At 37.4% G+C, this 22,846-nt stretch overlaps 2 protein-coding genes across 2 annotated transcripts; both read left to right on the top strand.

The window, feature by feature from the left end:
- The first annotated feature begins 1,349 nt into the window (after window positions 1–1,349).
- On the top strand, window positions 1,350–16,916 carry PAB7 (poly(A) binding protein 7). Its single transcript, XM_006838712.4, has 10 exons — window positions 1,350–1,852; window positions 5,097–5,215; window positions 5,340–5,539; window positions 5,841–6,100; window positions 6,242–6,348; window positions 8,089–8,278; window positions 8,474–8,757; window positions 9,048–9,197; window positions 14,951–15,190; window positions 16,381–16,916. The coding sequence occupies exons 1-10, from the start codon at window positions 1,666–1,668 to the stop codon at window positions 16,576–16,578; spliced, it is 1,935 nt and encodes a 644-aa protein (XP_006838775.1). The 5' UTR covers window positions 1,350–1,665; the 3' UTR covers window positions 16,579–16,916.
- A 2,425-nt stretch (window positions 16,917–19,341) lies between these two features.
- LOC18429425 (wall-associated receptor kinase-like 20) lies at window positions 19,342–21,779 on the top strand. The gene has a single exon (XM_006838711.4). The coding sequence runs from the start codon at window positions 19,363–19,365 to the stop codon at window positions 21,361–21,363; it is 2,001 nt and encodes a 666-aa protein (XP_006838774.3). The 5' UTR covers window positions 19,342–19,362; the 3' UTR covers window positions 21,364–21,779.
- Window positions 21,780–22,846: the final 1,067 nt, after the last annotated feature.

The raw sequence follows: 22,846 nt of genomic DNA, 5'->3' as shown, positions 1-22,846 counted from the left end.
GGAAGAGATTGTTAATACTACTTAGTAGAAAGAGAGAGATTTCAAATGGCCTCATTCCATGAATCCTATCTTTAATTAATATTACTAAATTTATGTTAAAGACCATCATATTATAAAAATAAAAAAATATAATCAGACCATTTATTCTATTAAGAAATTCCTTTTATTTTTTTGACAAGAAATACTTATTGTGTTATCTTTTATTTATTTTTACAAGAAAAATATGATACTTGTTGATTATCCTTTTTTTTTTTTTGACAAAAGAAGAAGATGTTGTACTACATTTTTTTTTGCTCGTTGTATTACTTTTTATTTTATTTTACAAGAAAAATAAAAAAATGATGCTGCCGAAGTACATTTTATTTTTTTATGCCTTTTGTTTTATTTTTTTGCAAGAAAGACTTGTTATATTACTTTATATTTTTTTTACAAAAAAAATAAAAAAGTGTTTTATTATTTTTTTTATTTTTACCTTGAAAAGCTTTTTATTTTTTATTTTTTCTATTTTTATATAACAAAAATTTTTTTGACAACAAATAACGAGGGACTCGAGCGCTAAAGGGTTCAAACTCTAGACCTCCCCCTTAAAATCAGAGATGTCAACCAACACCGCCACATCGCTTAATGTGAATATATTAGCTTTTATGATAATATATATTCAATCGTCTTGCTTAATGATTTTTTGTGGGAATTATTCTACATCGAAGGATGAGGGTTGCTTTGTTTTTTATATATTCATGTGTAATAGATATTACATTGTGCGTCTAGAAAGCGATGGGGCCGACATGTGAGGTGAGTTACAATGTGTGGAGTCTTTTTAGGTGCCACGTGTTGCTCACGTGTATGACTCGTGAACACGTGTAAGACTTGCGATTCACTATTGGGATTCGCCCGTTTCTCTCTAGACACGGGAGATTCTCGGTTTTTTCGTAGAATCGGCTCGGTTGCAGACATTTCCCGAGTCGAACCGGGCAAGTCCGGCTCGACTGGGCGAGTTTTCAAGCCCTGGTGATAACTAATAAAAAATAATAAATTTTTTTTAATGTAAGGTTGTTTCGATGTTGGAAAACCTGTAATTGATAATCTCGACATCGAGATATATGAATATGAATAAAAAAAAAAGGATTTCAAGTTCGAAAAAATGTATTTTGCAATACTTTATTTTGATAGTCTATTTACAAAATTTTTATATGTTTTTAGGTCTACTTCATTTAAATTACTCTTAAAGTTTAAAAATAAATTCTCAAGCCATTCTAATAATTTTTTGTTCCAAAATTATATTTAAGATAAAATTTAGAGGTGCACCTTAATAGGATTGTTTAAGGTTGCAACCTTATTGAAACCAAACCCAAAATAATAATAAAAAAAATGTGATAAAAATCAATCCTCAAGCTACAAAACTAACAGCAAAACATGAACGGAAAGCGTTGAATAAGATTTGTTGGACTCGGTCACGCGCTGTGGAAGAGCGAAATCTCTGTCTCTCTCTCTAAACGCGAAAGCCTTCTCTCTCTCTCTCTCTTCCCCGCTCCGCGCCATCTTTCTTTCTCTCTCATTCCATCGTGCTCCTAAACCACACTTCCCCACATTTTTGCGCTAATCATTTTGTGAGGACTCTGCAAAAACCAGGAATCTCCATTAACGTTGCAGAGAAAAAGCGCAGCAATGGCGGTTCTCTCTGGTACTGCTCCGCCTCTGTATGTGGGGGACCTTCACCCCGACGTTACAGATGACCAGCTCTATGAGGGCTTCTCCTCTATTGGTACTGTTTCCTCTGTTCGTGTGGTTCGAGATACAGTTACAGGTCGCTCTCTTGGCTACGGTTATGTCAACTATGTTGCCACTCTTGATGGTAAGCCCCCTTTCCCTTTCTTCTTCTTTCTCTTGTCTGTTTTCACTTTCTTTTCTGGTTTTTGGTTCTGGGTTTGATGAATTTTTTAGTTATTTGTGTCAATGGGGGAATGTCTTTTTTGGTTACTTTATCTCCCTTTTTATGTTATGACGAGTGTGCATTATGGTTTTCTTCAAATGAATGGATTCATGGGGTTGTATTTGAATCTGCATTATGGTTTTCTTTGAATGAATGGTCGAATGGGGATTTCTGGAATCGTTTAGTTCTCGTCTTTTTGGTTTTCGTTAAATCAATGGTGGAATACATTTTTTTGGAATAGATAGACTTGCGCTTTTCTTCTAATGAACGGTGAATGGGGTTTTTGTACATTGTTTACTTTCTTATGTTAAACTGCATTTGCATTCTCATTTTCTTTATATGAATGGTGGGATGTGTTTTTAATGGTTCTGACTTTCTCATTGTCTGAATATGTAATATACATCTGCATGCAGGTATGCATGCATGCACGTATGTATGTATCTATCTATCTTCTGAGTATATGATGCTTCTTAATTCTGAAGTGCTTGCAATGAATGATGGAATATGTCTTCCTTGGCTTATTTTTGTCTTTCTTTCAGTACTGAGTCTGCATTTCTTGATTCTTTTTTTCCTTGCATTAAAGATTTTTCAATAGGATTTATTTTTCCATATATTCTGATTATAAGCCTTTTCTGGTTTGTTATTGGAACAAAGAATGGCAGGATTTGTTTTTCTTGGATCCTTTTCTATTTTCTGAGTCTGTCGATTCTCAGCTCTTATTCTGTGTATATATTTTGATTGTAATTCTTGTGCAATTGTGTTATGTAAAGTATATACAGGAAATGGGTGGATCTTTAATGGTCCATTTTTCTCTCTTTTCCTGAACTCTGGTGTTTTTGTGGAACATTGGTGGAAAGGGTTTTCTTATATTCTCTCTCTTTTCTAGTGAGCAAATGACTGCTGCTGCATTCTAGTTTTGTTGGAGCAAATGGTGGAGTTGGTTTTGCTTGGTCCCCTTTTCTCTGTCCTCAATGCATTTGCGGCTTGGTGTTTTTTTGAGAAAAGTTGGCTGTATTGCTTATAATATGTATGTTCTTACAAAATTTTGGCATACACAAACTATGAATGTCAGTCAGATGTATTACAAAATTTCCTTCCACAAAGGTCCTTGCTCATGGCTTACGAAGGCCAAGGATCCGTTATGGGAAAGAGGGAATAGAGGGGGGAGGTGGAGAAGAGAAAAGAAAATACAATGGGGATGGTTCTTAGGCCAAGGTGACTGAGACTAAAGGCTTTGCTGACCCGGCAAAATGACGTCTTAAGATCACAGTTTGCCTCCTTTTATATTCTGTAATGGTGGATGTCCTCTGTATTCTGGCGTTTATAGAAAAGAATTTACATCTCCGTCTTTGTGATATATCAAGAAAAAGAACAGTTCAGATTGATGCCAGAAAAATGGCAAAACAATTGGTGAATGAATAGTCAGTAAGGTACTGTTGAGATCGTTAAGGTTTCACGGAATCCTAATGCGTACAGATAGTGGAGCGTTGAGAGGATATGAACTTTCTAAGCTGTTCAAGCTTGGTAGCAGTAACGTTCTGTTTAATCTATTTGGTAAATGCATCGTCTCTCTGGTATTCCACAACTCATTTATTGCTCAAAGTTCCTGTCCCTTAGAGAACCCAAGACACCCACAAAAATTAGGTTTCCTCATTTTGTACTTAGGAAAAGCAAAAAAACTGTATGATAATTGGTCATGAGATCACTTGCAGGCAACCTAGTGTTTCCACTAGTGAATAAAGCATGTAGCAGTCAGTTCTCTCTTTGTAAGGTGATTCATACTTACATAAAGATAGAGGTCCACGCCAGATCTTAGTTTCTTTCTCACTATATTAATAGCTTTTGCATTTATTTTTCTTTACCCTTCCATATTTGCTTGAAATTTATCTGTAACTGTTTTATCTCTATAAACATGTTTTTTAAAACATGGGATTCATAAGTCCTTCTTTCCATTTCGGGTCATGTAGTCAAATACTTTTATTTGTATATCAAATATTTGATTTGAATACTTTTTCTGCTTTGTTTTGATTTCATGTTACTTGTGATCAGCAATATGTAGTACTCCCTTATATTCTTTTGATGATTGTCTTTGTAGCTTTAAGTGACTGTGTACGTCTCATATGTCAGGATCTTCAATTGTGGTTTAGATTTCTTAAGTTTGGGCCTTGGTATTGTTATATTTACTTGAGAATGCTACAATACCATAATGAAGTTTCATAATTTAGAAAGTGATTTTATAATGGCGGGTTGGGATATGAAATGCCATCCTCTGAGGATGTCTTAGTCATTGATTTATTGGACTCTTTCTTCTTATTATGAACTTAGTGATACATACTGGACTCAAAGATTGAAGATTTTGTGGGATTCACAAGGATTTGTGTGGCCAAAATTTATGGAACACCTATCCATGGTTTTGTTTTTTCTGAATGGCATCAGGAAGGTTGTTGTTCTTATGATTTGTTCTTCACTGATCCTGTTTTGTATCAGAGAGAGAGAGAGAGCAATATGTCGTGCCAATCTTTTTCATTGCTGGGGCTAAAGCTGTTGGTGGTTATGCGGTTACCTCTTGGGGATGCCATTGTTCCACTAATTATATTTTCCTTGTTTCTCAAAATTCATATTGACAACTTGTGTAAAAGGACTGCTAAGTTCTTATTTGTGTCTACAAGTCCAATCAAAATTTGCCTGTTTGAAATTTTAGGTCTTTGATTTTTCAGCTCATTTGACCAGCTGGCATCAATGACCTACTACCCATCGTGTCATCGATGGGGTAATGCAATAAAATGTTTCCCTTGTAACATTTGAGAGACTGTGCCTAATCTTCTCAAACTGCCTGTTTCAGTGGTGCAAATTGTTTATTTGTGGTTAATGATGTAATAATCTCTGCACTTCTACAGTTGTTGAATAGTGATAGATAAAAAAGATGGCTCAATATGATGTAAAGTTTTTCTGGAAAATGGTGAAATGGTTTGCTTTTTTAAGTCCTTTTTTCTATATGTTCTGTTTATACACTGCTGAAATCTGGTGCTTTCCAAATGAATGGTGGAATGGATTTTGAATACTTCTTTGACCCTCTTTTTGCTTATGAATTCTGGTATTCTCCAAAAGAATGGTGGAATGATTCTTTAATAGAGCCATTTTTTCTCTGTATTCTGATTATTCCCAGCTTCTAAAGCCGTAACAGAGATGAACCACGCAATGTTAAATGGGAAACCGGTCCGAGTTATGTGGTCTCTGAAGGATCCAATTGCAAGAAACAGTGGGGTCGGGAACCTCTTTGTTAAGGTTAGAGAGAAATACCAGCTTTCTGTTGGTTTCTTTAAAAGTAATTTCTGAGAACTAGTCTAAAACTAAGAATTTCTCTCTCTCAGTCTCTCTCTAACTAAGGATTAATCTCTGTCTTGCATAGAACTTGCACGAGAGTATCAATAATGTGGGTCTTCAGAATATATTTATGAAGTTTGGGAGAATCCTTTCCTGCAAGGTGGCTACTGGCCAGGATGGAAGGAGTAAAGGCTATGGCTTTGTCCAGTATGAATCTGAGGAAGATGCAAATAATGCTCTCCAGAACCTTCATTGCACCATTGTTAAAGAAAATGAAAAACCATTGTAAGTGGACCTTATATTGTCTTCATGTATTTTGGGAACCAGTTTGTCTTTAAGATTGGTTTATGATCCAAAATGTATTTTGTGCTATGTTTTGTGATTTGTTTAAAGCATTATCATCTTTTGTGATTCTTTTTCTACTTAGTGGTGTACGTTTGTTAATTGCCCATGAGATGGGATTAGGAATGGATCTGTATTTGCTTATTCTTTGCATTTCTTTCTTTTCATGTTTTGAGGTTCCCAGCCTTTCCTTTTGGAATATTTGGTGATTGGGTTTCTGGGTTTGTATCATTGAGTTGTATAGGTTTGTGGGCAAGTTTATTAAGAAGAGTGAGAGGAACGTGCCCAACCCAGAAGCTAAGTTCACCAATTTGTATGTAAAGAATATCGATCAGGATTTTACAGAAGACCTCCTGCGTGAGAAGTTTGCCAGATTTGGGCCAATATCAAATTTGATTATCTCAAAGGATGAAAATGGGAATTCAAAGGGCTTTGGATTTGTGAACTTTGAATGCCCGGATGATGCAAAAAGAGCTGTGGAGGCCTTGGATGGGATGGATCTTGGTATGTATGAGAATTCCCTTGACTCTCTTCCCCTCACCCCCCCACCACACACACCTACACACCCTGCATACATACCTCTCTTCTTCTTCCAATATACTGATTTCAACTTTGCCTTTGTTTTCTTTTTGCAACTGGAACCAGGATCTAAAACTTTATATGTAGCAAGAGCCCAGAAGAAGCACGAGAGGCAGGAAATTCTACGCCGGCTATTTGAGGAAAGAAGAAATGAGCAAATACTCAAATATCAAGTTATAGTCTTTTACCATTCCTTGTTCTAGTTAAGATATATTCCTCCCCATTCTGTGACTATTTTCTCTTGGTGTTATTTTCAAGGAAAACAAAGAGAAACCTGGATGTAATGCCCAAGAAAAATGGGGGAGGTTGTCTGAAATCTGAACACACACACTTGCACATACATATGCCTGAAATCTGAACACACACACTCACACATACATAAAATGGGGGAGGTTGTCTGAAAAATGATGGGGACCAAATTTCTACATTTGCGGCCCTAGAGGTATAAAAACTATTGAAACTAACAGTCCAAATGTTTTCTTAATAGAATTATTATTTCTAATTTTCAAAATTTATTTATTTTTTCATATTCATGATCTCCATGTTAGAGATTACATGTCCTTAAAAATTAAGTCCAAAAATCCATCTCAAACATGGATTTTTAAGAGGTGGCTCATTTCTACATGGATTCATAGAAACCGTGTCAAAGCCTATATATATATATATATATATATATATGGGTGCAGTTTGTATGGAGCCTAGGTTCTAAATAATAAAATTAGAGCCTACCTTCAAATAGTGTCGAGAAATGTGATTTTACTATTGAAAATCTTTGTGATTGCCTTAAAATATATTTTTATATTTATTTATAAAGTTTAAAGCTTCAAAAATAGTGCAGATTAATAGATCTATAAAAACTTGAAAACCTTAAAAATTGACCGTCCAAAAATGTGTTACAAAATACTCTATTTCCAAAACTTAAAATTTATTTTTTTCTCATGTCCATGCATCTTGATGTTGAGATGATTAATTTGAAGATATTTGGGCATCAAAATAACCTCATCTAATAAAATTTTTGATGTAGGCTCAAATTTGATTGTTTAGAGCCTCGGCTCTATATAAACATTTCCCTATATATATATATATATATATATATATTTGGAAGAGACTACGTAACGCCTATAGGCGATATGCTACAGTGATTTATAAATATATATCTAGAAGAGACTACGCAACGCCTATAGGCGAATTGCTACAGTGATTTCACCTATCTGTTCATTGATGTCCGTTTTTTTAGGACGGCGTGGATTTTTTGACTGCCATGGGCCTAGCATGTCTGTGGCGTTACCGCCAGGGACATGCTATGTCCGTGGTGGTCAAAAAACATGTGGAAACCACCACGGACCACGTGCCGTCTGTTGCGGTTCCATTTGAAATACCGTCTTTGGATATAGCAAGTCCGTTGAGGGGCGAAATACTGTAGCATTTTGCTTATAGGTATTTTTTAGGTTTTTCTTATATATATGTATATATATAGGCTTTTATAGATGATAAGATGAGGGAAAGTAGACTTAGGTGTGCTAGCCATTTGCAGTGTAGACCTAAATATATAGGCTCTCACAGATGATAAGATGAGGGAAAGTAGACTTAGGTGGGCTAGCCATGTGTAGTGCATACCTAATATAGCACATGTTAGGAGGGGCGATTTGATCCAAGTGGAAGGCTCAAAAAAGGCTTGCTGAATGCTTAAAAAGACATGGATAGAAGTAGTGAGAAGATATATGGTGAATTATGGCCTGACTGAGGGTATGACCTTGATAGAGCAGAATGGTGGAACAAAACTCGTGTATATATAGGTTTGTAAACATAAACACTCGCACATATACATGTATATTGTAAAAAAGATATAACTACCCAATAAATTAATTGATTGTTATATCTTGCTTATTGTGACATTTCTTCTCCATTTTCAGGGGTCGAATTTGTACGTGAAGAACATTGATGATAATGTCACTGATGAGGAGCTGAGAAAACATTTCAGTCAATGTGGCACCATTACTTCTGCAAAACTGATGAGAGACAATAGAGGACTCAGTAAGGGGTTTGGATTTGTTTGCTTTTCCTCCACTGAGGAAGCCAACAAAGCTGTGGTCACACTTCATGGTAAATTTCAAAACACACCACTTTATCACTCTCCCTCTATTTCAAAAATTTTACGTTGCAATCTCTAGACTAGAACTCCTATCCTCGTAACATAATTCTGAAAGGCTTGGTTGCACTTTCTTTATTTTAAAGCATGCCATTTTTTATTTTCTGGAGTCCATTTCTTAACCTCAAATGGCTGTATTCTATGCACAGGGCATATGTTCCATGACAAGCCTCTGTATGTTGCTCATGCACAACGCAAAGAAGAGCGGCAAGCACAGTTGCAGCTCCAGTATTCCAGGTTATCGGAGCAAGCAGCAACTGTAGTCCCTCCTCCATACCAGCATCTATACTATCCATCCCCATCTGTTATGTCCCAAATGGCCCCGAGGCAGGGAGTTATGTATCAACCTTTTGGTTTAAGATCATCGTCATGGAGGCCTAATGTGTTCTCTCCTTACACTGGACAAGGTTACCAGCCCCTTCCTATTCCCGTGGTAAGAGGTTCACAATTCAAAATTTGGGAAACTATGGTACCATAATCTATGGGAGTATGGTTTATGGTAATCCAAATGGGCATCCACTGTCCATTCCTTATCATGGACTTTAGAGATTAATGGTGGTAAAATGAATTGGATTCACCTAGGTATAATTAATCTTCTATTCAGGAGCCCCCTATGGAGTACCGTATCTTCCATAGTCCTGTATACTTTTCCTTGAAAGTTTAGTATTATTTATCCACGAGTGTTGTATTCTTCTGTTATACATAAATTTTCCTATTCTCCAGGTACCCAATAATCAAAGGCATCATAGGCAAAACAGGGGCCGCTCAAATGGGCATTTTCAGACTCAGAACGGTCAGACTGCATCAGTTATTTCAAACATGCAACAAGCAGCTCAGTCATTGGCTATATTGAAGGATACTGGAAGTAATCAGGTACTACTTTCTCTCTGTTTCTTGAATATGGCTTTAGAATGTTTTCTTTTTTCCTTTGGTCTTGCACATCTCCTTGTTTTGCTTCATGTGTTACTCTTGGAAACTTGCATGGTCAATAACGAAGTTATGTATTATTCAAAAAACATGACTAACCTTTGGGTCTCCCTTTTTAGTTCAAGTGACCTGTGGTCATCCATATGTTGTCAATTTGACACTATGATCTAGAGTAGGGAGCTCTTATCACTCTTGACCAGTATCTTTTCATTTTAGTTGTTATTTTTCATTATGCAATGCCATTTTCTCATAAGCTCTGAACTCAGTAATGTCAGAATCTAAGTCCACCTTAATTACTCTATCACCTTAACCTTTTGACTCTTTTTGTTTTTGCAATTTTTCTTCTAATGAACAGAAGACTAGTTGGTTGTGAAAGAATTTGTGGTAGTTGACGGGGAACATGTTTCAGGCATTAATACAATCAAATATCATAGGTGTAGCCAGTTTTAAAATTTGAACATGGTGGCTGAGTTGGTCATGGCTGAAAACCTGTTAGGTTGAATGGTGAACTGAGAAAAACTTGGCCAATCTTTCAAATTCTGATGCGAAGAATTCTAAGAGGGAATATTGTTTTTGGGCATCGAGCCCAACTCTTCACTTAAGGTATACCATAGAGCTACCACATTGGAAACATTATATATTTGTCAAACTAAACCCAGGATTTTAGAAATAATGAAGTACTTAGATATATCGTGGGTTTTCTATTTAGGTAAAATATCATTAAAGGGCTTAAATTATCTTACAATATCATTAAAGTGGTCAAAAGGTCCATTTATCACTTCAGGGTTTACTCTTTACATTTTATTTCATAAAACATTTTCTCAAAATAATTGTCCAAAAAGTCCTTAACTCCCCTTAAGGTTGGGAACCTGAGCAACTAGGGTCATTCTTGTAATCTACATCACTGATATGGCTCAAGCCCAAATTACAATCCGAAAGTACAAAAATAACCTTAGTTGTTTTATACTTTTTATTTCCCAACACTGAATAATTGGAGGTTCTTCTTTTGTAATTTAGATCGAGCCACTTGAGTGGGACAAATTATCTAAGTAGCCCTGGTTATAACATTTGTTTTGACATTATGGCTGAGGTTCTCTTCAATAAATTTGTATGGAACAATAAAGAACTATGCACTATCATAATTATTAATACATATTAATTTTGAATTTGGAATGAATTGCTTGAGATGAGTACCACGGTTGAAGTTATTGGTGGTGAACCAAATTTATCATAAACTAGATTGGCAGTTGTTTAATACCAATAACAACTTTATAGTTACTAGCAGACATTTATATCTAAGTCAGCTAAGCAAAAGTGGCTTGACCACAGGAACTTATCCCTTGGGCAATCCGAGGGACTCAAGTGAGTCTAAGTCGACTCGTCTGAGTCCATGTTGAGCCCAAAAAAATTGAAAAGATAGCAAAAAATACGAAAAAAATATGAAATAATTGGAAAAATGGAAAAAATTCTAAAGAATATACAAAATAAAAAATATATACAACATTGAATGTGAAAAAACTTGATGGTATTGGCTTGGAAAAGAATGAAAAAATTCAAAAAGTGGGGAAATTAGAAAAAAGAAAAAAAATATAAAAATAAAAAGTATATATAGTATTAATCATAAATCAACTATAATTAGGAAAAATATAAAATTAATAATCTCAAGGCTGATTGCCCAATCTTCGGGTTCAGAGTGAATCAATGTGTCCTTGTCAAAGTTTCTTAGACAATTCCAATTAAAACTTGCAAACCAGATTTGGGTTTTGAGTTCAGATCTAGGTGTGATTTGAGCTCTTAGAAAACTCTGATGAATAGTATATCCGAATTTAAAAATCTGACAACTATGAGATTTTCCATGTTTTCCTTGTGAGAGACTGCCTATAATTAGATTGTAAACCAAAATAAGCTTAGGGAACACACTTCATTATAGATTAACCAACCATTGTGAAGTAATTGCTACTTTTGAGATCTGGCAAATTTAGGTTTGGAATCTTCCATCTCTCAAATGTGTCAAATTTTATAGTTTTTACCAGTGTTCACAAAATCGAACCGGAACAGTTAACCGGACATGGGCTTGGAAGCGGTTTAACCTGCCTAATTGGTAAACCGGCTGATTTAACCGCTCTAACCGGGCAAGTCCCGACAGTAAAAAAAGTGTCGAAAAATAATAAAAAAATCTACTAAAATATGAAAAGCATATAAAGAATGATTAAAACAAAAAACATTCAAATGAAGTTGAAAATTAATGAAAAAAATGGATTTTAACCCATTTTATATTTTCCAATGGCTATTTTTAAAATTTTCTAAAAAAGATGGGAAAATATAAAAGTGAGTATTAATGACCAAAACAAATTTTAATCTTTACCATAATGTAAAGAATATTTAAAAATGCATTACAAATCAAATTCCTTATTTTTGATTTTTTTTTTAAAATATCGGTTGATCACCCTAACCGTCCAAAACTGTCGGTTCCGATCTAACCGAGCGGTTAGCGGTTAGATCGGGTGATTTTGCGAACAATGATTTTTACTCAAGTCCAATCTATGTAGTAGATAGGTCTTGAATAACATATCTATGGGCAAAATTTGAGCTCCAATGGATGATTATTTGACTAAAAAAAATGAAAGAAAATGTGTGACTGATTTCTGCTCACCTTCATATTTTAGTCGCTCTTGAAAAGTGTCAAACTCTGTCGAGTTATAGCGGCTTGCTCATGATTTTGAGATACTTGGATGAGTTACTACATGCTTGCTCGAGTACTGTACACTTTTTTATACACCGCTGAGTTTAAGGGTATTATGGGCTTGATAACCTGCTGAGCCCGAGCGACTATGGTGAGTCTGAGCGACTATGGGGAGTTCGAGTTGACTCGACCTTATTAGCCAACACAACCTAAATGCTGTCTGTGTTGTGTGGTTTATAGCATAGTTATCTAGACCAGAATGGATCGGCTGGTCGAATCTGTCGGCCCGCCGACAATTGCCTTGGTTGGTTTGGCCCACTAGATTTGGTCATAAATTACTGAAAACCAATGTTTTACCAGTTTTGTCCAGTAGGACCAACCAGGTTTGGCTGGTTCAATGAAGTTGGACTTTTTTCTATATCTTTTATCTATTACTTCTATATTCTTTTATTTTTTAAGATCCGGTTGGTCTAGTTGGTTCAATCGTTGGTCTAACCCATTTTGACTGGACCAGATGCCTCACTGGTTCGATGGCCAATTGATGGCCTGTCACTTGGACACCTACAATTATTGATTTGTTCAATTGATGGCCCGTCACTTGGACACCTACAATTATTGATTTGTTCAGGCTGAACAAGAATGACTCGTTGGACTTGGATGGAATGATCACTAGGGGATCCTTAGCATCTTCTATAGTTGTAGAAATAGGCAATGGCTAGATGGGTCAACAATTTGTAGTGATCTAAGGTTGTCCCTAATGGCCTAATCCACTTAGAAATGAACTTGTACTGTTGGTGCAAGCCTTAGAGGCGAGGTTGTTTGACTCGTGGACTGTGGGTCCTGTTGGATCACAATCTTGGAAAGTTTGTGGCTGATTCCCTAGCTAATTTGGGGTCAGACAACTATCATGAATTTATCTTAGAGGTGAGCCTTTGCACCCTTTACTTAAAAGATTTTCTACATATGAACTCAGTAGGTCTACCAACTATGTGTTAAAAAAAAGAGGCATGTTTGAAGAATTCTTCTTAGTCTTGTTTACAACCTAAATCAATGTCTCATCTTCTTTCATTTCTTGCTGAAATTGTATCTATGTGTAGGCTAACGGGATGCATCTTTTTTGTACTTGAGCCCATCTCTACTTGGGCTGTACACAGGTTGGGTCGAACTTGACTCTCACTGGATCAGATTGGGTCTAAGTTAGACCTATTCCTGACATAGACCTGGCTCGGGTCCAGGTCAATTTGACCATTGACCTGGACCCGACCAATTGGGTTGGGTTGGGTTGGGCTTCGGTCAAGATATATTAAAAGAATATTATATATAAAATATCCATTTAATTTAGAATTGCATATTTTACACGTGTATAAGGGTCAGGTTGGGTTGACCTAGACCTGGAACCAACCCAACTCGACCCGAATTTGCCCATATTGGATCCTGACCCCGACCCAACCCAGGTAGGGTCCAGGTCACCTGGACCTGGATTGACCCGCTTGGTCCATTTTAAGGTTTCGGTCTTTCTGACCCGGACCTAGGTCCGGTCAACCTGACCTTATTGACACCTCTTAAATCTTATTTTCTATTTACAATTATTCGAATGTTTGGAGCATACTTTATTTTTCATACATTACTTGGTTTATTATCTACATGTTCGAAGAATATTTCTTTCTTGCATTGCTTGCTACAAGTACATTACTGATGTGCATCTTTTCCACATACTAGTGGGTGATTATAATATTCCTCAGCCTACAGCATGTCTCAATAATGCTTTGTTATTCTTGTGGAACTTGCTGAAATTACATTCCCCACCAATTTCCTGGAATTACTGTATTTTTCAAAGGAGAAAAAGTTAGGCTCACGGTATAACAATAGAGAATGTGTTTTCAAGAAGCAAATCCACAGGTTTATTTATCAAAAAGGAAAAACTTAGCCTTTGCCAAGACTTAGGTCATTAATGTGGATGATTATTATCCACAGGTATGTGAAGCCTTTGTCAAGGCGTAGTGTGGAACTTGGTGATTTCTTGTGTAATAGCCAGATAATTGAGAAATAGAAAAAGAAAAACTCAAAAGCTCTTAATGTGGTGGCAAAAGAAAGAAACAAACAATGAGAAACTGAGAGCCCAACTTGAAACATGTATATATGGCTTACCACAGTTAATTTACAATGGAGACAGAATTGTCTAAACTGCAAACAAAGGACACAATAAATCATTAACCTTGATTTTTTGTTGGAGAGCATTCTTGACACGTCTAGAAAGAGGTAATATGCAACTGTAAGTAATTAATTGGCTAAATCCCTTTCAGTCTGTCCTAATCTTAGTTAGCAAATCACCTAACGACAATAAACCTGTTGGCAACAAAATCAGTAATAATTCTTTTTTGTCCAAAATAATATAGTGAAAAATTCGGGCCATAATTATAATGTCGTTAAAAAACTGAGAAACTATATATGATTTTCAATTTGCCAGCTAGAACTTGGACTTATTAAAATTCTCTGGCTAAATTGCCACAAACTAAAATTGATTAAGGCTAAAGTTGTAAAGTATGAATACCAAGTTCTATGACAAGGCTTTGGAAGATGAAATGTAAGAGCCAAGAAATATTGAGAGAGAGAGAGAGAGAGAGAGAGAGGAGAGAGAGAGAGATGGGCCACTGTCCAATGAGCCAAGAGAGATAGAGATTTGAGTAAGGAACTTCAATGCAATTTGAGATGGGTCTCTATTCCATGAACCACGAGAGAGAGATTGGAGTATGGAACTTTAATGCAATTTTGAGAAGATTTTTTCAGAATTTTTTTTGATGATGTTATATAATGCACCAATATTTCATTTTCTTCAAATAATGAGTTTTTTGGAATATATCTGTCAAACCATGCCTTTGAAAACATTTCTTAACAAAATGCAGTCCTGTCCTTTCGAAAAGATTGTGTTTTAAACAGGGTACTCCTAACTATGTTCTAATCAGTATATGATTGGAATGAATGATTTTCTAATTGGAAATGTTTGGTTATGCCCCAGCATAATGGGCAGACCACGAAGTACACATCGAATGGACACGCTTCAAAGTACACACCAAATGGACGATCATGGGAGATAAGTGATGGGCAATCCATGGCTCCATCATCAACAGCCGCTTCTTCAAATGGCAGCGGAGCTCAAGGATCCGAGATGCTTAATAGCCTGCTTGCTGCTGCTACTCCGCAGCAACAGAAGAATATTCTTGGCGAGCGTCTCTTCCCCATTGTTAAGAAGCAAAAGGTATGCCTTTTTTTTTCCTTCAAATTTATGACAAGTGTCTTAAAAGGTTCCTGAAGCACCTGCTTCTTTTAAGGCAGGGGCAACAGACAAGGCTGAAAACTGCATAGGCCTGTACTTGTCTTTAGAAGTAGCTGTGTAGACTTTTTTTTTTTTTTGACTTTTGTCCTCAGTCGGTATTCTAAACAACTTTATTAGTTCGAGAGAGCTCTCTATTACAACGTACTTGTTTACCCTCATGTTCATCATTCTAAAACCCATAGAGTTGTTATTGGTTATTTAAAACATTTGATCATACTATAAAATTTGTTGAAATATATTAGACCCAGGGTTTTAAAATCGGTGTTATTCCATTATAATGGGCAATAGCCATTTAGTCTACAGTGGCCATTATTGTGGCCTCACAGCTATGATTTAAAAATATGGGGATAGTTGCTGTGATCGCCAAGGCCTAACACTGTGTAATACAAGTTGTAGCCATGAAGATTGTGGTTATCAAATCTTGATTAATCTGGAATGTTAATAGAGCAATGATCAGGTGGAGCTGAGTTCTACATGAACTATGGTAGAGCTCATCTTGACATTGTCCAATCAATGGATGAAAGTTGTTAGAGTTGACATGATATAAGTGGTAGATCTCTTGTCTCCAAAGCTGTCCATCCCTTAATCGGGCAGCCTGGCAACTATAATAGATCAGGCAGAGAACCTGGATATACTTTATCCTTCCTCACATTGTTGAGCTAAAATTCCTAAGGGAATTTGGTGTGGGGGAATAGGGGCTCTTGCCAGCCCCTTTCCATTCCAAGACCAAGAGTAAAACGGTTGTCTACTTAAAGAAACCAATGTGGCATGTTTTGTTGCACAAACTATTTGAGGCATTCTTTTTTAACTGTTCAGAATTTATCATTTAGTTTCCATAGGAGCATGGTTAATGTGATTCCTATATGCTAGAATTATTGAACACTGAACTCACCGAAGATAGAGAGTTCCAAGGGTGTAAAGGTGTGACATCACAGCGCTGTAACAGCTGTGGCTGTTACCATAATAACATGCATAATAACTTTTGAAACAAGTTAGAGAGAATGTTTATGGCAAAGCTGTTATTTCATATTACAGCGAAGTATAATGTTTATTTAAACCTTCAATTGGGTCTTGACGGACATATATAATGATTAGTGTGTGATTGTCCTCAGAATGATCTTGCTGGGAAAATAACGGGGATGTTATTAGAGATGGACAATAGCGAGCTGCTACTGTTGTTGGAGTCTCCAGATTCATTGAATAACAAAATTGAAGAAGCAGTGCAAGTGTTGAAGCTCTCCAAGGCCAAAGTGGGAAGCCAAGAAGTGCTTCAAACCAACTACTTGTCTACTGAGGTGGCTGTTAGTTAAAGCGAGTGATATAGATCAGAGGATTTGATGTTCTTTTCATTGGGGTCTGATTCATATTCTTTTCAATGGATTGGGTTTAAATTGAGGCACTATACTGTTAGGGATAGGGAATGGATGGGTGGTAGGACACATAATTTAGTCAGAAGGAACTCCTTTTGTATCCTTTATTTCAAGTTTTGAAAGCATTCTTTGTAGGTGGTGAGGATTTAAGTTCTTTGTATGGCGGGACATGAAATTGATGTTCTTTATTTTGTAACTCTCTATACGAAAACCTTGCGAAGAAAACTCTCTGACTGAATAATTGGTTCCATCCAATTTAACAGCTGGTGTTTTTCGAATATGTGTTTTCTTTATCTTTGTAATGGTTTGTGGGGAAATGATGCAAATCAGATAAAGATGTGAATTGTTATTGAATTGGAGTTTTGTTACCAAAATTTCCCTGGAAACTTTTGAAAGGTGGCCATCCCTCTTAAACAGGGATATGATATTTGATTACTTCATCGTTGGAGTTTTATGTTCTTCTTTTATGGTGTTTCTCTCACTTTGTTATGGAAAATGGGCTGATATGCAATCAATTAAAGATGCCAATTGTTTTTGAATTGGAGTTTCCCTTATCGAAATTTCCTTTGGAAACTCTTGAAACTAGCTGCTTAACCATGTATTTACGAAGGTTGGTTTTGGGGGGTTTGATTTGATTGGATATTGCTGGTGTGTATCCTCCTTGAATATCTTTATGATATTTGAGCCAATTTAATAATTAGAGTTTTATTTTTTATTTATGGTGTTTTTTCTTCTATTTTTCATGTTATGGATTATGGGGGTCATCTGTAACCGTGTTTTCAGAATAGTTATGTAACCGTGTTTTCAGACCGGATGGGTTTGGGTTTGGGTTTGATTTGATTGAGCATTGCAGGTGCTCATTCCTCTTGAATAGGGATTATAATGTTCAAATTGCCAATTCAATAGTTGGTGTTTTTTTTTTTCCTTTTTCTTTTCTATCATGGAGTATGCTGGAAAATTCCAATCAAATTTGATTGGAGATTGTTGGTGTGTATCCTCCGGGATTAGCATTTGTGAAATTATGCTCTTCATTCTAGTACTCTTGGTGTCGAAGGTTCAACCCTTAAAAAGAGAAGGGAAAATTACAAATAGCCCTCAAGACTAGCAAGTTATCCCCAATTAAACTTTTTTTCTCATTTTTTCTCCAAAAATGCATTTTTCTAGCAAATACCCCCAAGCAAAAAAAAGTACATTTTTTTTGATGAAAATGTTTTTTTTTTTTTCATAAAAATTGAATTTTGGTTGGACATTCACGTGGGTTTAAATGGGTTGTTGGATCGTTCTTTGACATTGCCGGACCTTGTTAAACTAATAAAAGTGCCAGGCCGCTCTTCGACATTGCCGGACGGCACTTTGGGCTTATTACTGGACTGCATGGGCCTATTGTCGGACCGATCTTTGGCAGTGCCGGACCGCATGGGCCTATTGCTGGACTATTCTTTGTTAATGCCAAATTGCCACTTGTATTGCCGAACCCCTATTGTTCGTTACTGGACCGACATTACGTTGTCGGACTGCCTTAAAAATACGTCGGACTGCCTTTTCGTGGGAAAGTGGAGAGAGAGGCGTGGCTAAAAGTAAAAGAGGATAGTTTAGATTTTTTTTTTTTGGTTGAGGGATATTTGCTAAGAAAGTATATTTTAGATAAAAAATGAAAAAGTTTTTTCATTGGGTAACTTTGAGAGTTATTTGTAATTTTTCCAAACAAAAAGATCCATGTACATAGAAGACTCGAAGATCCACATTAACCACAAAAGAGCGAACCGACTCGAAAAAGTTCTGTAACCTCTGTTAAATGATTGTAGTTCTAAATGCATGTAGTAGTTCTGAATCCTTTTCATGCCCAAGGTGTCTACCAGTGTTTGACTATTCGGTTCAAGTCCTGAGTACTCAGGCTTGTCACCTAGGCGAGTCCGCGTTTCTGGGTATTTCACTTGGGGGATACTAAAAAAAATAAAAAATATAAAAAACCTCAAAAAATAAAGAAATTATTTTTGACATATATTTATTTTTTTATTTTTTATGTTTTCTATTATTTAACCTTTTTTGCAATATTTAGCAGAGCTGAGTTACTCTGACTCAGGTGAGTAATCAGATCGGGCATGGGCCGAGTACTCACCCTGAGTAGTGGTTTCAAACACTGATCTATAGCATACCAAATCTCGCCCTCTTGTTTATTTTTTTTTAAAAAAAAGAAAAAAGAAAAGAAAAAAGAAACGTACATGATAGTATGGTCTAGTTGTATAAGAATGTAACAGTCACCCAAAGAAAAGTATTTTCCATCCAATAGTTAGAAGTAAGTGTGAACTTCTTATACAAGAAACAAACAATTGTAAAAGCATATAATATCAAAACAAACGATTGTAAAAGTATATAATCTCAAAATTTAAAAAGCGGGCATAGAAGTGAAGGCAGATAGATGTAGCATAATAAAGTGTTAGATGGAAAGAGAGAATATATTGATAAAAGTATGAGTGGGACTTAGGAAGCTAATGAATGGGAGGCAAAAGGAAAGTTTTAACAAGTGAATGCAATTAGCAAGAAACAAAGGAGTGGCGACCTGCATCCTCAGTTAATTATCACACTCCCACCAATCTTTCACTGGATTCTCCTCACTTTTTTCTCCACTTTATTCCCCCCATTAACTGCTTTATTTTATACCCCCCCTTCCCTATATATATCTTTTCACCACTTCCTCCACCACCCCATGTCCCCTTTCCAAATATGGCAGCCATGAATTCTACATGCTCTTGTCTTCTTAACTCCATGCTGTTACTTCTCTTTATTGGGGTGGCTACTTCTCAAAAGAGCTGCCCCAATTGCGGTGCCATGGAGGTGCCATATCCCCTTAGCACTGGGCCAAACTGTGGCGATCCAGACTACAAACTTTTCTGTGATCCCTCTAAGCAACAACTCTTCTTTGAGTCCCTAAATCGTAGCTCGTATCGAGTGCTCCGCATAGACCGGACCATGCAGCGCATGGTGGTGCAAGCCTCACCCTGGGTGCCAGGCACCTGTGTCACACGGGACATGGTGGCTAGTGAGGGTGTTTGGCTCAACCAAAGCCTCCCTTTCAATATCACAACCACAAATACCATCTTCCTCTTCAATTGCTCCCCTCGGCTCCTGATCTCGCCGCTGAATTGCACCCCGAGTAGTCTGTGCCACCGATACTTGGCCTCGTCTGGGAGAGTCGATCCGCGACGTGCCCTTCAGTGCTCCGATGAGGCTGTTAACGTGCCCTGTTGTACGTTTGTGGCCGGCGGCTCACCGTCTGCATATAAGATCCGTCTTCATAATGGTGGATGTCGAGGCTACAGGAGCATCCTCAACCTAGACCCCTCGGAGCCGGCCTCAGAGTGGGAGGAAGGGATGGAGATCCAGTGGGCCTCCCCTCCGGAGCCTGTCTGCGGCTCCCAGCAGGATTGCTCGGCGGCATCCACATGCTCGCCTCGGTATTCCAATAACACAGGCACCCTCATCAAGCGTTGCATCTGTAGTGCGGGATACGACTGGGATCATGCACTGGGTGCCTGTGCCGAGAAGAAAGCCGGCTCCGCCTCCTCCTCCTCCAGCGCTGGACATCGTAGCCAAATTATCATGTTGACGCTGTTTTTGGTGATTGCGGCCTTGGGGGTGATCGCGGCATGGGTGCTGCTATCTCTTAGGAGAGGTTTTTGCAAAGTACGGAACCAGGCAAGGGTAGCTAAGGAGAGGGATGACATTCTGAGTGCGAGCAAAGCAGGTAGGTCTGCGAAGATTTTCGAGTGGAAGGAGGTGAAGAAGGCAACCGGAGGATTCTCCCCAGACCGGCTGTTGGGCACGGGAGGATTCGGAAAGGTCTACAAAGGAGTGCTCAAAGATGGTACCCTGGTAGCTGTGAAGTCTGCAAAGTTGGGCAACACCAAGGGCACCGAGCATGTCCTTAATGAGGTGGGCATCCTGTCTCAGGTGAACCACAAGAACCTGGTCCGCCTCTTGGGCTGCTGCGTCCAAGCCGAGCAGCCGCTCATGGTGTATGAGTATGTACCCAATGGCACGCTCTATGACCACCTCCAATCAAAGGATGCTGAGACCTTCCTGAGGTGGAGTTCAAGGCTGAGCATTGCACTGCAGACAGCTGAAGCCCTCGCCTACCTCCACTCTTCGGCGCACACCCCTATCTATCATAGAGACGTCAAATCCACCAACATCCTCTTAGATGAGAAGCTCAATGCCAAGGTTGCAGACTTTGGGCTGTCTCGGCTAGCGGAGCCGGGGCTCAGCCATGTGTCCACCTGCGTTCAGGGGACACTCGGGTACTTGGACCCCGAGTACTACCGCAATTATAAGCTAACAGACAAGAGCGACGTCTATAGCTTCGGGGTGGTTTTGCTAGAGTTGTTAACATCGCAGAAGGCCATCGATTTCACGAGGGAGCAAGAGGAAGTGAACTTGGCACTATGGGTGGCCGAGAAAGCAGAGAAGGGGGCAATCATGGAGGTGGTCGACCACCGATTGCTCGGCGAGGCGGCGACTCAGGGGCTAGCACAGAGCATCAAGATGTTTGCTGCCTTGGCTCTGGCATGCGTTCAAGAGAAGAATACCAAGAGGCCAAACATGAGAGAAGCAGCTCAAGAGTTGCTCTCTGTCATACAAATACCCAACGGGGATAGCCCAAGCGATGCTTCCTCTCCCTTTTCTACCTCTCTTGCCCCTCGATCTTCCAAGGGCGATGTACCATGAATATATGGACGCTCAGTGGACCACTAACCTTTTTGTTTTTGTTAGCAATTCGTATAAAGTAATGTATGTCAAAAATTATAAAATTATGCCTTTTGCTAATGTAAAATAATAGGGACGACAAAGGAATAATATCCTTGTAAAAGATAGCTAAATGCTTGGATATTCATTTCTAGATAAAGAGTGGACCCGCATAGGGGATCATATTATTATATGCATTGTGTCTTTGGCGTGGGGATAGCGCACTTTATTTGAGTAAGGTTTAGCATTGAGAGAGAGAGAGTAATGTTCCCACCTTCCAAAAACGGGTGAGGTTTGTATAATGTGTCAACTTTATACTATTGAAGTAAGGTGCATTTCAAAACTATGCCGAAAATGTAGTTTCCGTAAAACCTTGTGATGATATAAAAATCTATTGCTGCTCCGATTTGTGAAATTTAAAGTTCTAGAAATGGTGATGATCAAGCATATCTACAAATACTTGAAAGTCTTGAAAATGGATGGTGGAGATAATGTGTTAGAAGATAAACTCTTTTTAGGACTAGAAATTCACTTTTCTTTTTTCTTTTCTATGAATCTCGAGATCGAGATGATTGATTTGAGAGTTTTCTAACGTAAGAGCAACCTTCTTGAGTTTTTATTTTCCTCCAAAAAGTGAGGTGAACGTCAAGAAGGATCTGATCCCTCACCCAACAATCGTAAAGTGTTAAATTCCCTATTTTGGGCGTGGGGATATCCTTGCTTTCTTTCGGCTTTTGTTGAACGCATTACCTTTTACAGAGCCTCGTCTTTCAAACTTTTCAACCAATGTTTCAAAACCGAGATCAAAGGGGCAAATCATTTACCTAGAGATCCATGTGATCAGGTATGAATTAATGATCCAGAAAATATTAAAAATAAATAAATAACATAAAAATTAAATGGTACGGTTTGTATAAAGCTTAGGCTCTAAACAATCAAATTTAAACCTACCTTTAAATAGTGTCGAGAAATATGGTTTCAATACTGGTAATCTTTTTGATAGCCTTAAAATATATTTTTATCTTTGTTTATAAAGTTTAAAGCTTAAAAAATAGTGTATGATCAAGAGATCTATAAAAACTTGAAAATCTTGAAAATTGACGGTCCAAAAGTACCTCACAAAATATACTATTTCCAAAACTTAATTGACATCCTAGATCAGGTATGAATTAATGATCCAAAAAATATTAAAAATAAATGAATAACATAAAAATTAAACGGTACGGGTTTGTATAGAGCCTAGGCTCTAAACAATCAAATTAGAACCTACCTTTAAATAGTATCGAGAAGTATGGTTTCAATACTGGTAATCTTTTTGATAGCCTTAAAATATATTTTTATCTTTATTTATAAAGTTTAAAGCTTAAAAAATAATGTAGATCGAGAGATTTATGAAAACTTGAAAATCTTGAATATTGACGGTTCAAAAGTGTGTTACAAAATACACTACTTCCAAAGCTTGAAC

Source organism: Amborella trichopoda, chromosome 3, assembly GCF_054954075.1.
Source record: "Amborella trichopoda isolate Santa Cruz 75 chromosome 3, AtrichopodaSantaCruz75HAP2 v2.0, whole genome shotgun sequence".
Taxonomy (NCBI): domain Eukaryota; kingdom Viridiplantae; phylum Streptophyta; class Magnoliopsida; order Amborellales; family Amborellaceae; genus Amborella; species Amborella trichopoda.
Note: the sequence above shows the minus strand (reverse complement) of the source record. Positions and strands in the feature narration are given on the sequence as shown.